Here is a 21,994-nt window from a genome sequence, read left to right on the forward strand (position 1 = left end):
TATCGACTAAAATTTACCTAGAACATATCTAAAAAGGAATTATACAAAGTTTTTTCTTCACAGACAATTTTTTTCATTGAAATTGTTAATTATTATTTTATCGATAATTATACTAACAATAATAATGTATTCTCTAATAATCTGTTTTTATGTAGAATGTCCCATCTCTTATTCCAGCCATATTTTAGTGGACTGTAACAGAGGCCAATTATTGCTCAATGGAAGTGCTTTTATATTGAAATAAAATTATCATTTCTTATTATGTGGTGTACCTCTACTAATATTAGAAAAATATCTACTTAATTAAATTTAAGTAAAGTTCATATAAAATGTATATTTTTTTAATTAGCTCATTTTAGTATTTGTTGGACTTAATGTAGCCCGAAAACCTGACGCGGATTTGACAACATTCTTTGTTGTTTAATATTTTATTCATTTAAAAATTGTGTTATTCGAATTAAAACAGAATATTTTTATCAAGATAACTAAAAGTTAGAATATTTCGCAATGTCTGTTGCTTTTGCTCCACGAGGCAGTCGACCTCCTTTGAGTCCTGCTCAAGTACAAAAGATGTTGGATGAAAATGCACACCTCATACAAACAATTCAAGAGTATCAAGCGAAGGGTCAAGTTATGGAGTGCCATCAGTACCAGCAAGTTTTGCACCGTAATTTAGTTTACCTGGCTTCAATTGCAGATCCCAATCAAAATATGCAAAATGTATTGCCGGTAAGTACTTGCATATTAATAATGTAGTTTTATTTTGTGGAATAAAATAATGATACATAAAAACCGGTCATGTATGAGGCGCAGAGTGTATTAAACAAATAACGTATTCAGGTTTTTATTCCTATAACTTACATAAGCGTAAGAAAACTTTGCTAATAATGGCTTACTAAAATCTGTTATTCCTATTAGAAATGCAATATTGTAATAAGGATTTCCTTGGTTATATTTTGTAGCTGAATAGTGTTATAAGATTTAACCACCTGTGTTTACTTGTTGACCTTGTTATAATTTATCAAAAGATGAGTAGGTAGAATATTTGCTGTTACCTTCATTTAAGCCTTTGGTAAAAGGCTTTAATGAAATATGTTAAAATACTAAATCTTAATCCAATTTTTTTTTCAATATTGTTGTAAATAACCTCTTATTTCCGAAGTTACTGAAGTATGCAATATTTTTACACAATACTCAAAGATTGTGAGACCGCAATGAGCCCCCAATTAAAACACAGTTACTAATGAATAAATTCATCATTATCATTATCTATTCTATTGTCCTAACTTACACAAAAATATTGTTATAATAAATAAAGTTCCATTTTATGTTTATGGTTAAAAAACATTAAATAGATCTTGAGATATATAAAAAAGAGGTATGTGATCTAAAGCAAGAAAATATTTTTAATTGCATCTTATGTATATTACACAGGAAGTAGTTGACACTTTGGTTAAAACATAGGCCTAGTTAAGTTTCTTTTTAATTCTATTCAGCTATAATAATGATTAACTGGTTGTAACAATTATGAAATAATTAATACTTTATAACAAGTACTTGTAGCTTTACCACTTATATTCTTTGTTAGGATTTATAAAAACAAAATACAATGAGTATTTTTTAGTAATTCAACAATTATTGGGAAATAAAATAAATTAGGCTAGCTTCTATAATAATAATAATCTTGGACAATTGGATAATTGCACAGAACCATCTAGTCCAATGCAATGTGTTATGAATACCAAACAATATATTTTTTTAAGTACATACATAATATACATAGAAAACTTCCATACCAATACAAACAATCATAGTCATGTTCATTTAATATGAGGAATCAGGCTGATACTCTTCATTCACTGATGCTCTTCGTTAATATATGACTGATTTTTGTTGTAGCCACCTCATCAACTTGCTAGTGGTAATCCACCACAAGGAACGCTGAACCCTCCAGCAAGTGGAGCAGATGGATCCAGTCAGCAGCCTTATCGTCCACCTAGCGGAGTTTCTACCACGCCAACACGACCAACACAATCATATGGCCAAAGACCTTACCCTCAAAATCAATACCAAGGTCAATATCAGGGTGCACCTGGTGTTTATCCTCCACAAGGTGGTTATGGTCCACCGGCACAAGGGTATGGTCCTCCCAATCCACCTCAACAACCTCAAGGTTATCCCCCAAACTCTACTTATGGCCCTCCAATCACTACTGCACCTAGTAATTATCCTCCTTCAACTCATCCAGGGTCAGGATATCCACCTTCTACAGTGCAACAGCCATATGCCCCACCACCTGGTAGTCCTGTAGCCGCTGGTTCACCTTATCCTGTTCGTGTTGCTACTCAACCAGGATATACTGGCAATTCTGCTTATCCCCCTCCACAATCTGGTTCCAATTATCCTAATGTAGGAGTAAGTACATACAATTCAACAGTGTCACAACCGCAACCATATCAGTCTCAACCATTTCCGAATACTACACCTACGTCTGCATATAGTTCGACTCCAACCTCTCAACCAAATCGATCACCTCAACCTCCACCTAGTGGATATACAGCCCAAAATCCCACGAGTTCAGGTTATGGTTCCCCTTCAGCACAATCGCCAACATACAATTCCAGTCCACATGGCAATAATGCCCCACCATCTACAGTAGCATCAGGTACCTCGACTCCAGCAGGACCCACTGGACAACAGTACCCTCCTCCTGGCCAGCCTTCCCCATATCCACCAGCGTCACAACCCCCTTATTCCAATCCTTCATCACAGCCTGGTAGCCCAGCACCGTCTGTGTCTACTGCACCACCTCCTCAGACGTCTTATCCTCAAACTCCGCAAAATTATCCCCCAACTGGTGGAGCATACCCACCACATGCTTATCAGCAGGGTTATCCGCCTGCCCAATATCCTCCTTCACCTTATCCTTACACGAGAGCTCCTGCACCAGGAGCTCCGCCACCAGGTGGGCCTCAACCTTACCCTGTATATGGTTTTCAACCACCGAATCAGCAGTAACAGTAGAAATGTAATAATTTTAGACGTTAATTATTCTCAGATATTAAACAAAGTTACACCTGACATGGTGTATATTAATTTTATTAGTTTAAAATCAATAAATTAATATTTTACATAAATAATCAATAAAGCATAAAGTAATATTGTGAATAATTTTAATATAAATAAGCATCTCCAACCCTGTAGATATTTACCGAAACCTGCGAGAAGCCATTGATGAACTAAACCGAGTAGTAACCTTATATATGCGAAATGTAAATTCGAGAGGCGTTCGAGACAAAACATAATTTTGTTTCCGCCAGCGATGGATTTTTACTAGCTATTAGAAAATAGGAACAGACTAGAAACAAACACTAGTGTGGGCACTACACTTACAGGTTGAAATGTCAATATCAATGGCATCAAAATTTCTTCTATCGTAATAGTTATATATAGAGGACGTAAATATCATTACAATTGGCTACTGAAAGAGACTGTCGACCTTGCAACCGCAATGTAAACTCATAGTATAAAATTATAAGGTACAGAGGCATAACATTTTAATCCTCCGGAATGGGAAGACATGGGATACGATGTCTGTAATGCTGTTCATGTATAAAGGCGACTTATGCCACTTACCGTCAAAATCACAATACAGGTAGTCTGGATTCTACTTTGTAAAGCCGCACAGTAAACCAAGCTTGGTATGGGTACTGATATATATTTTTTTTGTAAATACATAGAAAACACCCAAACTGAAACAAACAATCATACTCATGAATACAAATATTAGCACCGTGCGAGGAATTGAACCTGCGACCGTCGAAAGTAAAGCGGTGTAATAAACTGCTAGCCCACCGAGACCTAAGAGATATGCGTAGTATTGTTTGGCATCCTTTTTATTTTTGGCATCTCATCTGCTTCTTCGTTATCCCATTTATTTGGGGACGGCGTAATATATTTTTCTCTTCCAATCATCTCTGTTTGCAGTCATCCCGTTATTTACTCCATTTCTCACCATATCATCTTTCACACAGTCCATCCATCTCTTTTTCGGTCTTACTCTACCCTTATCACCATCCACATTAATATGTAAAACAGGATATGATCTTGATTATGATTTTTGGCATCTAAAGGAATAAAATAAACTACTATTTTCACTTTTATATTTTAATAATTTTAAATACATCTATGATAACAGCACAAATTACACTAAGCATCATCCAAAGATATAGTAGAACTATCGAAGGGATGTATTGATTCATCGTAATATTCTATAGGTAGATCAGACGTGGGAGGATGAGTTGGAAAGGGTGGAGCTGTTTGTAATTTCCTCAGTGGTAATATAGTATCATACAAGTAGCACATAGCACCCGTTTCACCCGGTATTGCGACTCCGAGTGTCCATATAACATTATATTTTGTGTTAATTCGAAGAATTTTTACACCACGTAAAATCCTCCAACTGAAAATATACAAGTTTTTTTAAAAGATACATTTTTTTCATGCCCACAGTGTTATTATTAAGGATACATTTAATTTAAATAAACATTGTTATGAAAAAAATAATGTTTTCTGCATTCCTTCTATAGTTTTCATAAACTTTAACTGATCCGAATTTCATACTCCTCCCTCTCCACATATAATCATCGTAAGAAATGTTTCGAACAAAGTTTTGCTTGATATACTTATATTGTTTTTATATATATTAACTGACCTGTTACCCATGTGCCCAGGCATTTTTGTACCAGGCCAGACACGACCCTTTTCTCCACCTCCACCAATATTTCCTGGTCTCCTATGGGTCTTAGTAACACCGTGTGAAGCAGGCATACCTTTAAATCCCCATCGTTTCATAACACCTTGAAAACCTCTATCAATTCTGAAAATACATTATAAATTATTTTGCAGGATAATTTTCATAGACATCTAACTTATGTACATATATGAGATAATAGAAAAGAAAGGAATGGAGACTGTTACTTATACTGCTACATGTAATAATAAAAAGATTTATACTGTAACTGACGTTTTTGCTCGTACATCTATATAGTCTCCAACTCTAAAGTGTGTTGCAAATAATGGAGTTCCTGTAGGCATAGCAGCTTCTGGCGATATAATAAATCTGCACAAATGCTGTTTCGGTAGCATTCCCACACTGTCGAACATGCCGCAATAATCTTTGGTTACAGTACTTGGGTCTATGGTTTGCGAGCCAATTAATAAACACCCATGTCTCTGTATGTCTGTTTTATTTTTTCTAGTATTTCTCATTGGTTTAAATTCTTCAGGTGGTATGTACTTTATAACATGATTGTCAACTACCTGAAACATTAGTATTATTTTTATGTTAATATAATCTTTACAATTAGATGGTGTCTATGGTGACTATGTAAGTGGCAGACAGCAAAAAATTTATTGTATCAAATTATATTGCTGACCGACAACATCCATGCCAACAGCTAAAACATAAAGGCAAACAGTTACAACAAACCAAAATTAATCAGACAAGTAAAGCCCATTCATTTCTTATATCCACTTGAACATGAGCATGTTAAGTACTATGTTCAGCAAGACAGCTGATGTGAAAACCTGGCATAAATATATATTATTATAATTTTATATTTTATCTAAAAATACCTGCAATAATGTTGTTTGTAATTTCTTTCCATTTTTGTCCCATACAGGGTAGTTTCCAATTTTACGGGCTATTAGACCTGATCGTTTGGTGAATGGTGTCCATAAAGCAGTTTGTTCCACATCACCTTTTACTAATGGCGACTTCAGTTCTGTCTGTATTTTAAGCTTGTCTTTCATTACCTCTTCAATAAATTGCTTATTCTCCTGTGTTACCATATCATCATTCCTCTGTTTGATACAAAAAATGTATGAAACATTACACATTTGGTCTATTAAAAAATAACAAACACCATTTAAGATACAGATAACTATTTTATAAATAACAATTTTTAAAATGGTTATCTGTGATCCCTATGATAGTAGTAGACAATTTATAGATAAAGAATGTCAAAATTAGGAAAGGCCTTTACTAATGGATTAGTAGGATGCAACATTCTAACTATCTCTAACTTCCTTAGAACATACAAGCAAAAATGTTAGTATTTTGATGCATAATATTGAAAACTTAAAAATAGTTGCAATAATCTATACATTCTGACTGTTGCGGCATTGCCAGCACTCTATGAAGGAGCAACATTGGTCAATTGACCCATATTGCTCATATTATGTTTTCATAAAAAGATAAACATGTCAATTGTAGCATAAAAATACTAATTATAGGTATAATTTTTTGTACAAGGTAGAAAATTTTTAAACCTCTGGATATAATAAACCAATTCTAAAATAATCTCTGAATACAATTAATAAATTCTGATTGAATATTCTTTCATGAATGAATCTACATTTAATCAGAGTACACCAGATTTTATCAAAAACATGTCATATAGGCTCAAAAATACCATTATAAAAAATTATACATACCACTCGTGTCTTTGGCATAAACCAATGTGGGGGTCGATATCGAGGTGGCTGGTAGTATGAAGTAGATCTTATTACCATATTACCTATTCTGTAAAATGATAATTTGTATGATGTAATTATAGTAACATATTCATATAATTTGTGGTCTGGTGAGAACAATACATATGTCACCACTATTTCAATTCTCAGGTGTTGGAAGAGCCATCTAATGGAACAAAGCATGTCACACAGGAAAAATTATCTTGGATAATAACCCAAAAGAATTATTCCTGTGGTGTAGTTAATCAAACACATGGAGATGTGGACCAATTGGGAAACATGACGGTAAATTCCTGGTCAAGAAACCCTAAGACCAAATTACTTCATTTCATATTCATTCTTCATCGCTACCTCATTATTAACACAGACAGGATGAATATTTGATAATCAACAACCTAAAAATCCCTAATATCAATGCTAAATCGCAATATACTCTTTTACTAAGCAGATGAACCTTCCAGAGAGAACAATTGTCTTCAGTAAGTTATGTCATAGTAACTATATAATTTAAGGATATCGTATTGGATTATTACAATTTTAACTAAAACCAAATTAGGTTTATTAATATATATATATATATATATATATATATATAAATTGTGGAATTATCATTACCTTAGTTTACAAAAGTTAGTGCATAACAAATTTAGGTTATTGGTAGCCATCGCTTGTTATGTGATAATTATAACCAAATTCTAACTTTATAATATCAGGTCATAAAGATAATCGTTTTACAAAACAAATTTTGTAACAAAATAACAGAACCACAACATACTCTTGTGACAAGAAATCTGAATTATTTTCTCTTCTTTTGGCTTCTTATTTACGTAATGGCAATACAAATCGCCGGGATTTGTATTGCCATTAAGTAAATATTATAGTATAAAAATTCTTTGTTATAGATTAAAAAAAATAGATGTGTTATCGACATCGATCTATTAGATAGACGAATAGTGGTGTTTTTGAAACGTAAATTAAACGAAAAGCAAACGTTTATGTCAAGTTTTTAAAAAAGCACCGATTTTATACTAGGCCTAATGGTGATAACATTAAAAATACTAAGCCATTTCCATCTCACAGACAACTTTTAAATTTTTTTTTTTGTTGTAGTCTGAAACTACTTTCTCAACTGTGAAGAATAGAATCTGTCTGGGCGATATGAATAACCAATCTTTTTATATACAGGTACTCAAGATTGATATAAAACTGAGCAGTATGGACATGTTCTTTGCCTCTCCGAATAGGACGGATTTTAAAACAAATAACAACAACAATAATCTTTCTGTATTTACTTTTAAATTTTAATTTTGGTGAACAAAGTTTCAAGTCAAAAGTAGTGATTTAGTTAATTTTATCTCAATTATTAAGAAAACTATACCGAATTAAGAATAATAAAAATCTATTTACTCTTCATTGCTTTCTTAATATGTTGTCTATTTCGAATATTATATTAATGATATTAATAGTGATGGTTCATAAAACCATTCCGGATCATATCTACGGACCTGGATTAAAACCTAAGGAAATTGTTATGCCGGCTAGATACTTTTTTGTCAATATTACTTCAATCGTCGGACGAAAGTAACTATTAGATAAAGAGTATTTAAAGGTGACTTATTTTAATAAATAAGTCACCTTTAAATACTCTACACCTTTAAATAATAAAACAATATTTAGGGTGTAAGGTAATATTAATATATTACCTTACACCCTAATATTGTTTGGATTACAGGTACAGTCCAGATTTGTATAACGAATTTGCGGTAGAAATAGAAGGTACTTCAGCTAAACAGAGTTACTGTCGCATTTGGGTGAACAAATTAAATAGAAGAGATGGTACTTTTATTGTCAGATATAAAGTTTATGATACTTGTAATGATTTATCTATCAGTCTATATTATAAAAGTAAGCACATTAGTGGCTCTCCATTCACAATTATGGGTAAGTGCTATATAGTGGACAAATAAGTTTGCAGAATTAATCGCTGATGTGCTGATTCAATTATTGTCATTTTTCAGGTCCAATTCAACCAGATCCATGTCATTGTCCAGAGCAGAATTTTGATACATGGTTAAAACAGTATGGTTGCCCCAAAACATATGACAAAGTTACACACAGCCTTAAATTGCATAATCAAGTTAACATGAAAACTAAATTACGAAAAATAATTGATAGATTTCATAAACCTGAGAGTGTAAGTTTTTGTCATTATGTAGTAAAAGATAATGAAGTGTACAGAAACTGCTATGGAAAGCATGTTGGTTTTAATATGTTTTCTGACAACATTCTTTTATTTTTGGCTAGAAAAGTTATTTTGCCAGATATGGAACTTGTAATTAATTTGGGTGACTGGCCTTTAGTTCGCAAGGACACAGAACCACTGCCAATATTTTCATGGTGTGGAGCAGATGATACTGTGGATATTATAATGCCTACATATGATATAACTGAGTCTACTGTTGAAAATATGGGGCGGTAAGTTTTAGGGGTTATTATCAAATTATATTTTATATAATGTAAACAATGTTTTGAAGGTGTAACAACATTTCATAACTAGAGAGTTTAATGACACCAATTATTATGATCTCCACTCTATTATTACCATTTATGTACATATTCATCATGATTGTATTGTTTACAAAATGCCTTATCATTTTGTAAACTTTATAGTTTAAATAAAATATGTGGACTATTTTTATAAATAGTCCACATATTTTACATCAGCTCTATTACTCTGTGAATTATAGTATTATTCTTACCTATATTCTTTTTAGTGTTCTGACAAAATTCCCCATTTAAAGGACTTTTTTTTGGCATGTAAGGTTTTGTAACAGAAATTTTTTTCAGAGTCACTTTGGATACATTGTCAGTTCAAGGTAACATTGAAAGGGATTGGTCCGAACGTGAACCCAAAGCTGTTTGGCGCGGAAGAGATTCGCGAATTGAACGTCTTAAACTTGTTGATATATCTCGTGCCAATCCTGATCTCTTCAATGTATCTCTAACAAATTTCTTTTTTTTTCGTGACCAAGAGCAAAAATATGGTCCTAAACAACCTCATATTTCATTCTTCAAGTTTTTTGATGTGAGTTTAGTTTTATTTAGTGTTATACAATATGTTAATCAAGCATGATTAGGAATAATCTTATTAATTGTAAAAATCATTTAAATTACAGTACAAATACCAAGTGAATGTAGATGGCACTGTGGCAGCATATCGGTTGCCTTATTTACTGGCTGGTGGAGGAATGGTATTAAAACAGAATTCACCTTATTTTGAGCATTTTTATGAACTCCTCCAGCCTTGGAAGCACTATGTTCCAGTTGCAAGAGATTTGTCTGATTTGACAAAGCGGCTAAAGTGGGCATTAGCAAATGACAATGAAGCACGCAAAATTGCCGAAAATGCGAGGATTTTTGCCAATAATAACTTATTGCCTCAACATATCATATGTTATCATGCAGTTCTGTTTTCGGTTAGCATATATCTTTTAATGTGTTTATACTTTTGGAATAGCATCAGGTTTCTGTGCTATACCTATAATAATTTCAAATGTTTACATACACAATTGTTTGCAAAAAGTAAAAATTAAATAGGAAACCTTAGCAATGAAAAGAATTAGTGAATAGGGAACTTGGCAATTTAATGTGTTCAAATCATTACATATTATAAAATAAAGTCACTGTCTGTCCGTCCCTATGTATGCTTAAATCTTTAAAACTATGCAACGGATTTTGAAGGGGCCTTTTCTAATAGATAGAGTGGTTCTAGAGAAAGGTTTATATATATAATAATACATGTACACCCGTGCGAAGCCGGGGCGAGTAGCTAGTGTTAAATAAAAATGAGTACCACCAACCACTATTAAAATTAAGGAGACTAACAATCTCATCTGGGCCTTAAGTCAAAATTGAAGGGTTTGCTGTTTACGCTATATGAGAGTGAGAGAGAGCTAATGTTCGTACATAAGTGCAAAATTGTAGATTTATTCTGTTACAATTGTAAATTGTTAATAACAGTTATATCATTAAGGACTTGGAAGCCACTAGCAATTTTATGTATGGCTAAGTAATCATTTACATTTTTACAGGAGTGGAGTAAAAGATTAGAAAGTAAAGTTACGGTAGAAGATGGAATGACTCATGTACCTCAAACACAGTTTGCCTGCGACTGTAAAGCAACTGAACTTCATGAAGACCATAAAGAATTATGATCCTAATTATTATTAATGCCATATTCATATTTCTAGGAAGGCAAATAATACCTAGTGAGTTAGTCTTTGGAATAAATAAACTTAAAGGTTTTTGAAGGAAAAAATCTACCTATATTATGACATGTTAAATCCATAGTTAGTTCGAAGTGCTTTTGAGTTAAGAAGAATTGACAAGAAACTCCACTTTAAATGGAGCATATAACAATACCAGTGCAGTTATTGAAGACACGTATTTTATGGAGGTACCATGTAGAGTGATTATAAAGCGAGTGGTGTACATTTTTAGGGAGATTAGTTTTTGTCACTGATCAAAAGTACAGTGACGAAAATAATTTGGATGCTAGGGCAAGTAACGGATGGAGAGAGCTAGACAAGGAATTGGATATTTTTAATTTTATTTTTAGTACTTATATTTTCCACATTGAAACAGTTTACTACCTCCAACTCACATGCTATATCATTGGTTTTGTCTGTTTCATTGTTAGCTAAAATTATAATTTTGTATAACGCGTCTGAGTAATTGCTTATGTCGTACCTTAATTTACTATGCAATATAGGTAGTGTTGGGTCTAAAGGACACCTCGTACTGTCGACGTAACAATTCAATTCACAATTATGGTCTCACCTCATAGTACCACATGAGAGACGCTATTGTAATACCCATAATCAAACTATTTATTACCAATAATCAGTGGGATCCGCGTCGTTAGCACTGGTCTGCAACATGTCTAGGAGAAGCTAAAGTCAAAATCCACAATGTAAGTGCAGCCACATCCCGCGCCGTAAATGAAGACTTGCTTGGTGGTGAAGGCAGTCCACTGATAAGCATCTGTAATTGGTATATCAAGATAATCTTGATAAAGATAAAAAAGATCAAGGTATCTGTCGATCAGATACTGCATTTGAGCCCTCCCCAACCTTAGGTATCCCTTCCAGTGGGACCGGGGGGTAAGAACGAATGAGAGCATTTGCGGTTGCGCGCCCGCTTATGAACTAAATTTATTTAAATATGTGCTAAATGTTTGTTTCCGAAATAAAATTAGTTATTACTATTAAAGTTTAAGAACACGAATACTTTTAAATAAAAAGTACTTGTGTGAAAAAAATATGTATTATAAACAATAAATACTGAAGAAAATACATTAACAATTTAAATGTTTATTTTTCAACAAAATTATGATCTTTATTGTACATATAAATAGACATAGAAATAAATTAGATAATATATAAAATATTTAACTATATAATATTTTATTTATTTGACAAGTTTTTAATCTTTTTACCCAATCTGAGCTATATTCTCATAATAGTAAAATAGCTAATATTTTTTAAATAAATCGTCATAAATTTTCTATACATTGATGGCCTTGGTGGTCTAACGGTTTAGGACACCGTTTTAAATCCGATAGTGCGCAGGTTCCATCTTCGCACGGTACAAACATTTGTATATATTTATTTGTATTCCCTTTCTCAATTTTATCTAATAAATATTAAGCGAAAGTTGTAAGCAAAATGTATAAACAAAATTATAGAAAACTGTATGGTCTGCATGGAATCTCTGTATGGTAAACAAATATTAATAATTGAATAGTCGCAATAGGTTATAATAATTAACAATATCAAATAATACAAATTCTTTTGAATAATGTTGTATTAATTATTCAAAAATATTTTTATTATTACTTAACGAGTTATTTTATAAGTATTCATACTAATTATATTTAATTTGATTTTTAAATTATCGCCCAAACCTACATTATGATTTGTTAGTCATTCTGACGTATATACTTTTAAGAAAGTATAATTATTTTGGTGAAAGAACTACAGTATAAATATAGATGGCGCTAATAAGTTGTTTCTGCTTTTAAATCCTTTTCATAGAATGTTTAAATAAAAACTTAACCATACTTCATATTAAATCAATATTTTATTAAAAATTATATTAAATGATAAGTTTTACAGCACTATCTAGTGTGAACCAGGAAGAAACAATTGACGAAGTTAGCCTCTGGATCGAGGACTATTGTTTGCCTAACTTCTTCGAAAACTTCGGTGTTGGTGACAGACTAATAGTTTTCTCGTATCCAAACTCCTAGATTTCCCTAATTATTACAAGAGGCTGGCAGCTTATTAGCTGCCCTTACACTTATGCTCTTTCACGTGCAAACATGCTTTCACACAGAAAAGAATGTTCATGTATTTGGTGACAAAGAGAGAAATACCGCGGGCGCCACTAGCTCTCGCATTCCTGCGTTCTTCATTCATGCGTGCTTTAGGATCATTTTAATAATTCAGTATCATTGCAAATTGCAATTGTAACTATGTTATTGCTTGATAAAAATTGCATTGTTATCAAGCAATAACATAGTTATAACTAATAAATCTTAAACGTGTCTGAAAAATAATATATGATATAACAATTTATGAAATTTTAAAAGAAAGTGAAAAGACATGAAAGACGTATGAAAGACTAAACAAAAAAATTTGTTAAATGCAATGCCTCACAATTGAGCTCGCTGCCTTTCCCGCGCGTGAAAGACTGTGTCAAACTGTAAAGGTCTATTGTGCACGTAGTTGCTCCGACACATTGCTCCCCAATCAGTCGCACAGAATACCGGTGGCTGCGGGCGCTATCGATACATGGCGACGTCGGGGCTGCGGTAGAAGCACATGTAGGCGTCGGCCAGGAGTCGCTTGGCGTGGACGGGCAGCTGCCGGTCGGAGGGCGCGGACGCTATCGGTACATGGCGACGTCGGGGCTGCGGTAGAAGCACATGTAGGCGTCGGCCAGGAGTCGCTTGGCGTGGACGGGCAGCTGCCGGTCGGAGGGCGCGGACGCTATCGGTACATGGCGACGTCGGGGCTGCGGTAGAAGCACATGTAGGCGTCGGCCAGGAGTCGCTTGGCGTGGACGGGCAGCTGCCGGTCGGAGGGCGCGGACGCTATCGGTACATGGCGACGTCGGGGCTGCGGTAGAAGCACATGTAGGCGTCGGCCAGGAGTCGCTTGGCGTGGACGGGCAGCTGCCGGTCGGAGGGCGCGGACGCTATCGGTACATGGCGACGTCGGGGCTGCGGTAGAAGCACATGTAGGCGTCGGCCAGGAGTCGCTTGGCGTGGACGGGCAGCTGCCGGTCGGAGGGCGCGGACGCTATCGGTACATGGCGACGTCGGGGCTGCGGTAGAAGCACATGTAGGCGTCGGCCAGGAGTCGCTTGGCGTGGACGGGCAGCTGCCGGTCGGAGGGCGCGGACGCTATCGGTACATGGCGACGTCGGGGCTGCGGTAGAAGCACATGTAGGCGTCGGCCAGGAGTCGCTTGGCGTGGACGGGCAGCTGCCGGTCGGAGGGCGCGGACGCTATCGGTACATGGCGACGTCGGGGCTGCGGTAGAAGCACATGTAGGCGTCGGCCAGGAGTCGCTTGGCGTGGACGGGCAGCTGCCGGTCGGAGGGCGCGGACGCCGACAGTGCGCGACCGCCCTCTTCGCTCAGCCACGCGCCCAGCGACTCTATGCACACTATCTCTGGAATGTTGTAGCCGTTCCGCTCGCCTGGGAACATCGCAAGTAAATATTTATATACAAAAAATATATATAAAGTTCAGTATTATTGTTACAGTTGTAAACATGATTACCGTTAGGTAATTTAATAAATACTACGTAAACAAAATATTACTTTTTGTATGTTCGGATACGAAACATATGCATACCTTTTCTATCGGCCATTGAATCAAAGAAACACCATGGTGCCTCATGTCCTACTCCGGCCTTCACGAAGGCGACGTAATGACTTGTTTCTATGCACAGCACCGCAAACAGCTCCATATACACTCTTGGAATAGGACAAGTTTCAAGAATATTTTCAAACTCATCGCAAATAGTAAGAGGTGTTGCCTGCAACAAGTATTAATTAAATAAATAATTATGATACTAATATTTTTTCATAGCTCAAATAAAGCTCTGATTTGAGGTATAGATAGGTAAATTAAATTGTTTATTCCTAGAATATACTTCCTAAATGTTATTTTTTTTACTTACTACCAGATATAATTTGTGAAATAAACTAAAAACCTGGCCAACCTATCAAATTATATTAGTTTATAATATCAGTTGTATTTTCCACGTTTCTGTTTAATTAAAATAAATTTTTATAGTTTAGAATATAATACGGGCGGCCGTGGCGTGCAGGGAGGAAGCGGTACCTGGTGGTGCGAGCGCGTGGCGTGCGTGAGTCGCAGACAGCCGGTACAGAGCGCGCCTGAGGAAGCGGTACCTGGTGGTGCGGGCGCGTGGCGTGCGTGAGTCGCAGACAGCCGGTACAGAGCGCGCCTGAGGAAGCGGTACCTGGTGGTGCGGGCGCGTGGCGTGCGTGAGTCGCAGACAGCCGGTACAGAGCGCGCCTGAGGAAGCGGTACCTGGTGGTGCGGGCGCGTGGCGTGCGTGAGTCGCAGACAGCCGGTACAGAGCGCGCCTGCCTCGAGGGCGGCGCCACGTGCGTCGGCCCCCCCCGCCCCCGCCGCTGCCCCCGCCGCCGCCGCGCCGCACTCGCCGCACTCCCAGCGAGCCAGCGCACCGCACACCGTACACTGACGAGGCACTATATACGAACCGTGCATGCAATTACATAAGGAACTTTATATATAGGCAGATAAATTTACAGCCTAATTTCCTTCCGATATTCGATCGATTGTATCGTATGAATTACAGTTACACGAGTGTATTGTATGTAGAATTGTATTGTACGAGGAATCCAAACCTACTTATAAAAGACTATCGAAGTCGTCTTTAATTAAATAAATGATGCATGCAGTTTTATTCATTTTAAAAAGACTTGACAATCAATTTCAAGTTATTTTTAGAGTAGAAAGAATATTCGGATGTGTACCGCAATCAAACATTTGCAAACATACTAAGCTGGGTCTGCTTATATTTAAAATTAGACTATACGCTAATAACTTTAAAAAATGTGTACATACAGCCTTCGATCAGATCAGTAACGTCGAGAAGAGGTGATGGTAACACTCGTTGATAAAGCTTGTATTGTTTTCCAAATCTGGGCATCTGGATTATAAAAGCTGCTGGAACCTGCAATCATTTGTGCACTAGTTATTATAGCCCCTGAAGTAAAAGTAAATTTCGACAATTATTTTCGTAACCATCTTAAAGTTATTGAAAACTTCTAAGATGGTTACGAAAGTTATATTACGAAGCTCAGTGAACTATATAGCTAGCAATATACCATGTGCGGTTCCCCTTAGAAACCATCGTGACCAATTTCTGATGAATTTGCCATGATGGGCTAACTAACCTGACCTCATGATCATGCTCAAGGTGCACCGTTTCTTTATCATCCATTAAAAATAGACCTCAGTCCTCCAAGCATTTCCTAGAGGGCTAAGGTATTACAATTATATCTTGAAAGAGACAATTAAATACTGACCTCACTAAGTTTTACACCAGACGTGGCAAATGATTGTTCCAGCAGTTGCTGAACGGTGGGTAGTGAAACGTGTTCGTCTTTTTCCACAAATAGTTGGTAACAATATGCCTCTTGTCCTGAAGACAGTTTTAAAAATGGTTCCGCTCGTAACAGTTGTGCTACTAGGCCATTTAAAAACTCTTCAGGGTCCTGAAATTATATACAGAAAATGTCTATGTGTACATTTAATAAGTAATCATCTTATCGACTTTAGGTAGACTGTAAAGAAGTCGTCAATGTGGGTATCTCTCGCTTATAACATACGCAAGCAGCTTGCTTCGTAAGCTATGTTGTAGGGTGCAGATTAGGCAGTGAAATTACTTTATAAGAGGCATGCTTTTTCAGTCGTCGAGGGAACGCATGAATAGGCCAGAACAGAACAGAGTATCGCAGGCGTTACAAATTAGCATTATGTCTGTAGTGTTGTTTAGGCAGTTACCACTTACTTTCAGATGAACAAAATTTAATACAAGCACAATAAATACTACTCATAGAATTCGAATCCAAAGCAAATATAGTATGACAATTAAACGATTAGACTGTTGGAAATAGAAAATTTCTGAAACCAACCCCAAATACAAAGTAACACAAAATAAATAAATATTTTTAATATATTATTAATATAATTTTAAAACAATTTTGTCCATATTTACGTCAGAAAAATTTTACTTTGGATTTGGCAAATGTTATCATCATTTGGGGGCTGTCGCATGTGTAAATGACTGTATTGGTTTATTTTAAGCATGCATGCAAAAAACACTTGTCTCTTGTTTAGAGAGTTGTGACTACTCTATGACCACACCCGTACCACCGACCCACTGAAAATTAACCTTTTCCTCGGAGGTAAGGCCGGGCACGTCGGACAGCCGTTCGAGCAGCGTACGCAGCTTCATGACACGGTCGGCGCGCACGTATCCATGTTGTCGCAAAGGGTTGACCACCTCCTCGCGCAGCACACGCTGCACCTCTGAGTAGTGTGGAGAATCCTGTCCGTTCGGAAATACCGACTTAAGATACGTGACTATATAGATAGATAGATAGATAGAATATACTTTATTTGCAACGTACAGTATAGTTACGGTGTTTTAAGGTACATAATCTAAATTATGCACTATTGTATTAAATCATTAAAAAAACAACGTTGGATGAGTATACAAAAAGAAAAAAATATGTAGAGGATGAAGTGGCTTACTGAAATCACGAATATTATGTAGGATAACTAAGAAACAAAAATGATCAGTATAGTACAAAAAATATAAAAGAATTACTACAGAAATGACTCTAAAGTATAGAGAAAAAAAAAATCGTGAAAAGATCGTGTCGTGGAGGCTGTCCAAAGGTATTGTCAATATTTATTTTGTTATGACTATTGGCTTACCTCAGCCTCTGGCGGGCGATAGAGTAGCGCGTCGAAAACACTAGTGAAAGTGAACATGGCAAATAGCGTTGCATCGAGGTAGCACGAATTGTGATGACCCTGGATTCCTCGATTTTTACCCGCGAGCTCACCCAATGAGTTCAGTGGGGGCACAACGCCTGGTACAACAGGACATTCGGGCTGTAATAGATATGGGTGTAAATGAATTTAAAAATATAGCACGACCTAATTACACTAAAAAGAGATCGGAAGACGTGTGAATGCACGAAGGGAAGAGAAAAATATACTACGCCAACACCAAATTAAATACTAAACTGTATTGAATAACATGATAACATTACAGAGTACGTATGAAGTATTGGACTATTAGATCCTTACTTGTTCAAAATCGTTCGTCTCATGGAGATCGGCACGATCAGGAGGCGGAGTGTCCCGAAACCGTGCATCACGGCGACATAATGGTAGGGGCACGAAGAGGGCGCGACCCGGCGCACATGTGAACAATCGGGTTCCGCCCTTTGTGCCGTCGCCTAATCCACACACATTCTGTTCTAACTCTACACCCGCGGTTGCAGTATCTGCAAATATCCACACCAACACATTATAGTGTATCGTCGTAGAAAAAAGAGTACATGCAAAAGTGTTAGAATATTCAATTAGTACCACTTAGAAAGCAAATTCTTCAATAATTACCATTAACTATGCCAATCCACCTTACAACTCCATAATAATGTTGATCAACATCCGTTGCTACTTCAACAAGTGACCCAACTCCTATTTCTTCTTGTAAGTGAAGAGGCGATGATGATGAGGTAGGCGCAACTGCACGAGGAGATCCCAATACTGGAGTGTCATATACCTCGTCCGGTGTATCTTCTGTGCGTACATCTGCACAAAAAATAAATTCACCGGTGGTGCTGGATATTTGTTATATGCATATCACAAGCTGATAACATACTTTCTTCTAACTCAAATACACATAAGGGTACTTCGTTGAGGTCTAACTCCTGTAAATACGCGTACGACATAATATTATTTTCTAAATTTGTTGCTCTGCTCTGCGTTCACGCACACAAGGTGCACAGATGTTAGCCTTTCGACCGCCTAGCGTTTCATATGCCGCGCCGTCTAAATTTAGAAACTAGGAAAGATAAAATAGGGCAACTTACAAACAGTATACACACACGTTCACTGTCGTATAATTTGTGTTTACAAAATAACCGTCTTTAGAACATTTCTTTTGTATCAAAAGTATGTTAAATTTAAGTAGTGGAATCATGTGTATCAGAAATGTGTTACGTATTTGAAAATGGTAATTACAATATATTTTTAAATCAGGCATAAGGAATCTACAACTATATTTTAGCATACTTCTTTTTAAGGTACATATTATTTAAGTACATATAAAGAATCTGAATTCACTTTGCGATTATGATGCGATATCCACTATTTATTTATTCAATCTCATGCCTTAGGACGTTGTTTCATTCACTAATGAAAAAATAAAGACTAAAACCCCGGCGATGTGATCAAGATTGTACCTTAATTTTCTCTTTTTGTCAGATGTAATAAGTTAGAGACATAGCAAATGTGACGTAAATGAATACCTTTTAAAATTAACATACCTAAATAAGTAACGCTGCAGTATACATCTGGTCAATTATAATGACAAAAATTGCATTGCTGACAGGTGTCTATAAATATGAACAACATATATACATATATATAAGTATAGAAGCACTTACCAACGAGGACACCAGTACCTATTTTCTTAGGTTCTTGTACCATCTTGGGTTTATGTCCAGAGTTACGTCCGATTGTTGAAGTTGATGCAGCTGCTGTGGTAACAGAAGGCTTGCGACGTCGTTCAGGCGCTATATGAGCGAGTAGATTCAGAGACTTTATTCTTTCATTGGGTGAATGATGCTGCATAGTGTGCCTATGTCTTCTGGGTACTGACCCATAATCAAATCTCTCAGGCTCACGGGGTGCTGGTGGCCAACTCCCACCAATTAGGTTATAGAGATCAAGCTGCAAAATAATATTTCATTTGTTGCACATGAAATTTAATTAAAAATAAATACTGTTCATATTTAAACACAAGGTTAGTTGAAAAAAAAAATTACTGTTCATACTTAAACACATTGTTGTAAGGGTATAATTTCAAATTAAAGCTAGGTAGAGTACTTATTATACTAAACCAATTTAACCAAGAGACAAGAATAAATCTGATAATTAATTATAAACTTAATACTAAATTGATCAAGTGACTATGCTGTTTAGGTAGGTATCTATCAAGGTTTTAAAAATAAAATTCAATATCCCAATATTTAAAATAAGTAAAATAGACTCTAAACATAAAATACTGCAAGTTCCACAATGAACAAATGAAATTGTTCACTAGAAGTGAACAATTTCCAATGAACAGTTCATGTTAATTTAATAGTATTATGAAATATATAATAATATTATTTTTCCTATTTTGTCCTTAACTATTTTAAAACATTAATGTTAGTTTTAATTAGATAATTAGGCAGTTAATTAAATATAAAATAAAATGTGCAGACAAACATATTAAACAGTGGAGTTAGATTATTTATTAGAATAAACCAGGGTTAACACATAGAAATAAGTATCCTCAATGTTTGGGGTAGGAAAAGGGCCCTTCCTTTTCCTTGAGTCACTGCACACTTTTTCCATCCAGTTTCATTTGGTCCTTTATTTTTAGTAAAATTTTATTGTTATTGAAGAAAGTAGAAATGTCATTTACTTTAAAAATAAGTTGATGACTCATTCTATTATAGAAAAGAACTTTGCTTATAAACATGAATGATGCATTCCCAGCTTTACCACCTTCCTTTTGCATTTTTTTGAATAATTGTATGAATTCTTATTTCAATCATATTTGACCTTCCTAGTGATTTGCCTGTGAATAATTTACTAAAGAAATTAGAAAAATTAAACAGGACACTTTTCTTAGCAATCAAATTTATCATAGGACTCCATGTACTTCCTCCTCTGTGGACTCAGAACCCAGATAGAGGATACTCATTTCTAGACTCAACATTAAATTAGTTACAACAGGGTAACCTGGGCTTTATCGCTGGAACTTGTATTCTGAATTTCTTGATGATTTTTATTGTTCATTCTGCTCATCGAAGTACAGGCATTATTTAGTTCTAGTAGTAGTGAAATTATTTTAAAATTACTCAGATGTTTGCCTCTAATTTAATAAATCATTAAATCTAGCAAAAAGTGGATACAAGAGAAGAAAAGATATATAATAAAACCCTCTTAAAGGAATAACTCAGAAATGCATAGTTTTTATTGAACTTTATAAACACCCATGTTAAATTGTTCACATTTGCTGGAGAGCAGTACAGTTTCTCCATTATCTATATTTGTAATCATTCAGCATCATTGCACTCTAGTAGTACTCACTACCAAACATATATTTAACACTAGCTGACCCGCGCGACTGTCTGCATCACACTTATCATTATATATCTCCCAATTTATATAATATCTTTTGAAATTATAACATATATGATATTTTACCACCTTAAGGGTAAAATTTTTACAAACTTTGAATGTCATATTTATTCATATTTAATCAACAGCCTCAAAAATAAGTTTCAAGCTTTTAGCTTCAAAAATGAAGATTCTTCCATACAATCTTTCATCCCCACTTTTAACCCCTTACAACCCTTTTTTCACATTCAATAGTAGCCTATGTCCTTTCTTCTTTCTTTTCTTCCTTTCCTGGACCCTGTCCAGACTACCTGTGTACCAAATTTCATTTAAATCGGTTCAGTAGTTTTGATGTGAAAGCAAGACAGACAGACAGACAGAGTTACTTTCGCATTTATAATATTAGTAAGGATTCATGAAATATGAAATTTACTGTTAATGTTTTATTGGAGAGTAACTTTGTGAGTAGCCAGGCATGATTTTTTTTATATAAAATGCACATTTGAGTTATTTCTCTAAGAGGAGGAGATGAGAACTGTTCTTCACTCTACTAAGCTCTTTTTAATCCTTAATTTAGTGACAAAGTGGGTAAAAATACTAAGGGTACAACCACATACTTTTTTATAATTGTATAATGTAAAGTTAACTGAGGGACCAAGATTACCTATATTTAGTAATAGATGAACACTAATAAATGAGTTATTCAAATTGGATACATTCTCAACATAGGATGTTGATATATGTCTTACAGAGCTATCCAATCCAGTTTCGTCCTAATAACACAGTTATTATAATCACTGAATTTATTATTAAAATTGTAATGTAAAATATCAATGTCAGATACTATCAATATTTTTATTATCAAAACATAATAGATGATAATTCATAAGACTACAAAAACATAAATAAATTGGC

General features: G+C 35.3%; 5 protein-coding genes across 11 annotated transcripts in view; 3 read left to right on the plus strand and 2 right to left on the minus strand.

Moving 5' to 3' along the window:
• The first annotated feature begins 176 nt into the window (after positions 1-176).
• Positions 177-3,073, plus strand: LOC131853599 (proline-rich protein 2-like). The gene is made up of 2 exons (XM_059204545.1): positions 177-729; positions 1,900-3,073. The coding sequence occupies exons 1-2, from the start codon at positions 508-510 to the stop codon at positions 3,016-3,018; spliced, it is 1,341 nt and encodes a 446-aa protein (XP_059060528.1). The 5' UTR covers positions 177-507; the 3' UTR covers positions 3,019-3,073.
• Positions 3,074-3,907: 834 nt separating this feature from the next.
• Positions 3,908-7,348, minus strand: LOC131853569 (large ribosomal subunit protein uL3m). The gene is made up of 6 exons (XM_059204491.1): positions 7,153-7,348; positions 6,499-6,586; positions 5,638-5,865; positions 5,027-5,322; positions 4,715-4,879; positions 3,908-4,462 (listed from the first exon to the last, which is right to left on the minus strand). The coding sequence occupies exons 1-6, from the start codon at positions 7,200-7,202 to the stop codon at positions 4,210-4,212; spliced, it is 1,080 nt and encodes a 359-aa protein (XP_059060474.1). The 5' UTR covers positions 7,203-7,348; the 3' UTR covers positions 3,908-4,209.
• A 445-nt stretch (positions 7,349-7,793) lies between these two features.
• On the plus strand, positions 7,794-10,829 carry LOC131853594 (protein O-glucosyltransferase 2-like). The gene is made up of 6 exons (XM_059204537.1): positions 7,794-8,118; positions 8,270-8,478; positions 8,556-9,012; positions 9,385-9,622; positions 9,714-10,013; positions 10,629-10,829. The coding sequence occupies exons 1-6, from the start codon at positions 7,964-7,966 to the stop codon at positions 10,749-10,751; spliced, it is 1,482 nt and encodes a 493-aa protein (XP_059060520.1). The 5' UTR covers positions 7,794-7,963; the 3' UTR covers positions 10,752-10,829.
• Positions 10,830-14,095: 3,266 nt separating this feature from the next.
• LOC131853638 (ubiquitin carboxyl-terminal hydrolase CYLD) lies at positions 14,096-21,988 on the minus strand. 4 transcript variants are annotated; one of them, XM_059204612.1, is made up of 12 exons: positions 21,829-21,988; positions 20,699-20,787; positions 19,354-19,639; positions 18,302-18,496; positions 17,987-18,186; positions 17,609-17,788; positions 17,061-17,216; positions 16,192-16,380; positions 15,728-15,836; positions 14,954-15,348; positions 14,462-14,645; positions 14,096-14,303 (listed from the first exon to the last, which is right to left on the minus strand). In XM_059204612.1, the coding sequence occupies exons 2-12, from the start codon at positions 20,762-20,764 to the stop codon at positions 14,110-14,112; spliced, it is 2,154 nt and encodes a 717-aa protein (XP_059060595.1). In that variant the 5' UTR covers positions 20,765-20,787; positions 21,829-21,988; the 3' UTR covers positions 14,096-14,109. The 4 variants fall into 4 exon arrangements, with proteins under 4 accessions (XP_059060595.1, XP_059060594.1, XP_059060593.1 ...); XM_059204611.1 differs by having other exon boundaries at positions 20,699-20,853; XM_059204610.1 differs by having other exon boundaries at positions 21,744-21,988.
• Positions 18,659-21,994, plus strand: part of LOC131853637 (probable phosphorylase b kinase regulatory subunit beta) — a 33,509-nt gene continuing 30,173 nt past the window's right edge. For 3 of the 4 annotated variants that reach the window (XM_059204604.1, XM_059204605.1, XM_059204609.1), the window contains exon 1: positions 18,659-18,920. In XM_059204604.1, coding sequence (XP_059060587.1) covers positions 18,918-18,920 — 3 coding nt within the window. In that variant the 5' untranslated portion in view covers positions 18,659-18,917. Of the gene's footprint in view, positions 18,991-21,994 lie in introns of all 4 variants that reach the window. The other variant, XM_059204607.1, reaches the window with a different exon arrangement.

Source organism: Achroia grisella, unplaced genomic scaffold (assembly GCF_030625045.1).
Source record: "Achroia grisella isolate CSIRO2021 unplaced genomic scaffold, CSIRO_AGI_Agris_v1 utg903, whole genome shotgun sequence".
NCBI lineage: Eukaryota > Metazoa > Arthropoda > Insecta > Lepidoptera > Pyralidae > Achroia > Achroia grisella.

Excerpts from the sequence above, each read along its gene's own strand:
- LOC131853638 (XM_059204612.1), bottom strand. The coding sequence starts at position 20,764 with ATGAGCAGAATGAACAATAAAAATCATCAAGAAATTCAGAATACAAGT. Across the intron at positions 18,497-19,353 it reads AGGTACTGGTGTCCTCGTTG|ATGTACGCACAGAAGATACA; the intron begins GTAAGTGCTTCT and ends TTTTTTGTGCAG. Across the intron at positions 17,217-17,608 it reads ATCGCCCGCCAGAGGCTGAG|GATTCTCCACACTACTCAGA; the intron begins GTAAGCCAATAG and ends CCGAACGGACAG.
- LOC131853599 (XM_059204545.1), top strand. The coding sequence starts at position 508 with ATGTCTGTTGCTTTTGCTCCACGAGGCAGTCGACCTCCTTTGAGTCCT. Across the intron at positions 730-1,899 it reads ATATGCAAAATGTATTGCCG|CCACCTCATCAACTTGCTAG; the intron begins GTAAGTACTTGC and ends TTTTTGTTGTAG.
- LOC131853569 (XM_059204491.1), bottom strand. The coding sequence starts at position 7,202 with ATGGCTACCAATAACCTAAATTTGTTATGCACTAACTTTTGTAAACTA. Across the intron at positions 6,587-7,152 it reads ACTAACTTTTGTAAACTAAG|AATAGGTAATATGGTAATAA; the intron begins GTAATGATAATT and ends ATCATTTTACAG. Across the intron at positions 4,463-4,714 it reads CCTGGGCACATGGGTAACAG|TTGGAGGATTTTACGTGGTG; the intron begins GTCAGTTAATAT and ends GTATATTTTCAG.
- LOC131853594 (XM_059204537.1), top strand. The coding sequence starts at position 7,964 with ATGTTGTCTATTTCGAATATTATATTAATGATATTAATAGTGATGGTT. Across the intron at positions 8,479-8,555 it reads CTCTCCATTCACAATTATGG|GTCCAATTCAACCAGATCCA; the intron begins GTAAGTGCTATA and ends GTCATTTTTCAG. Across the intron at positions 10,014-10,628 it reads ATCATGCAGTTCTGTTTTCG|GAGTGGAGTAAAAGATTAGA; the intron begins GTTAGCATATAT and ends ACATTTTTACAG.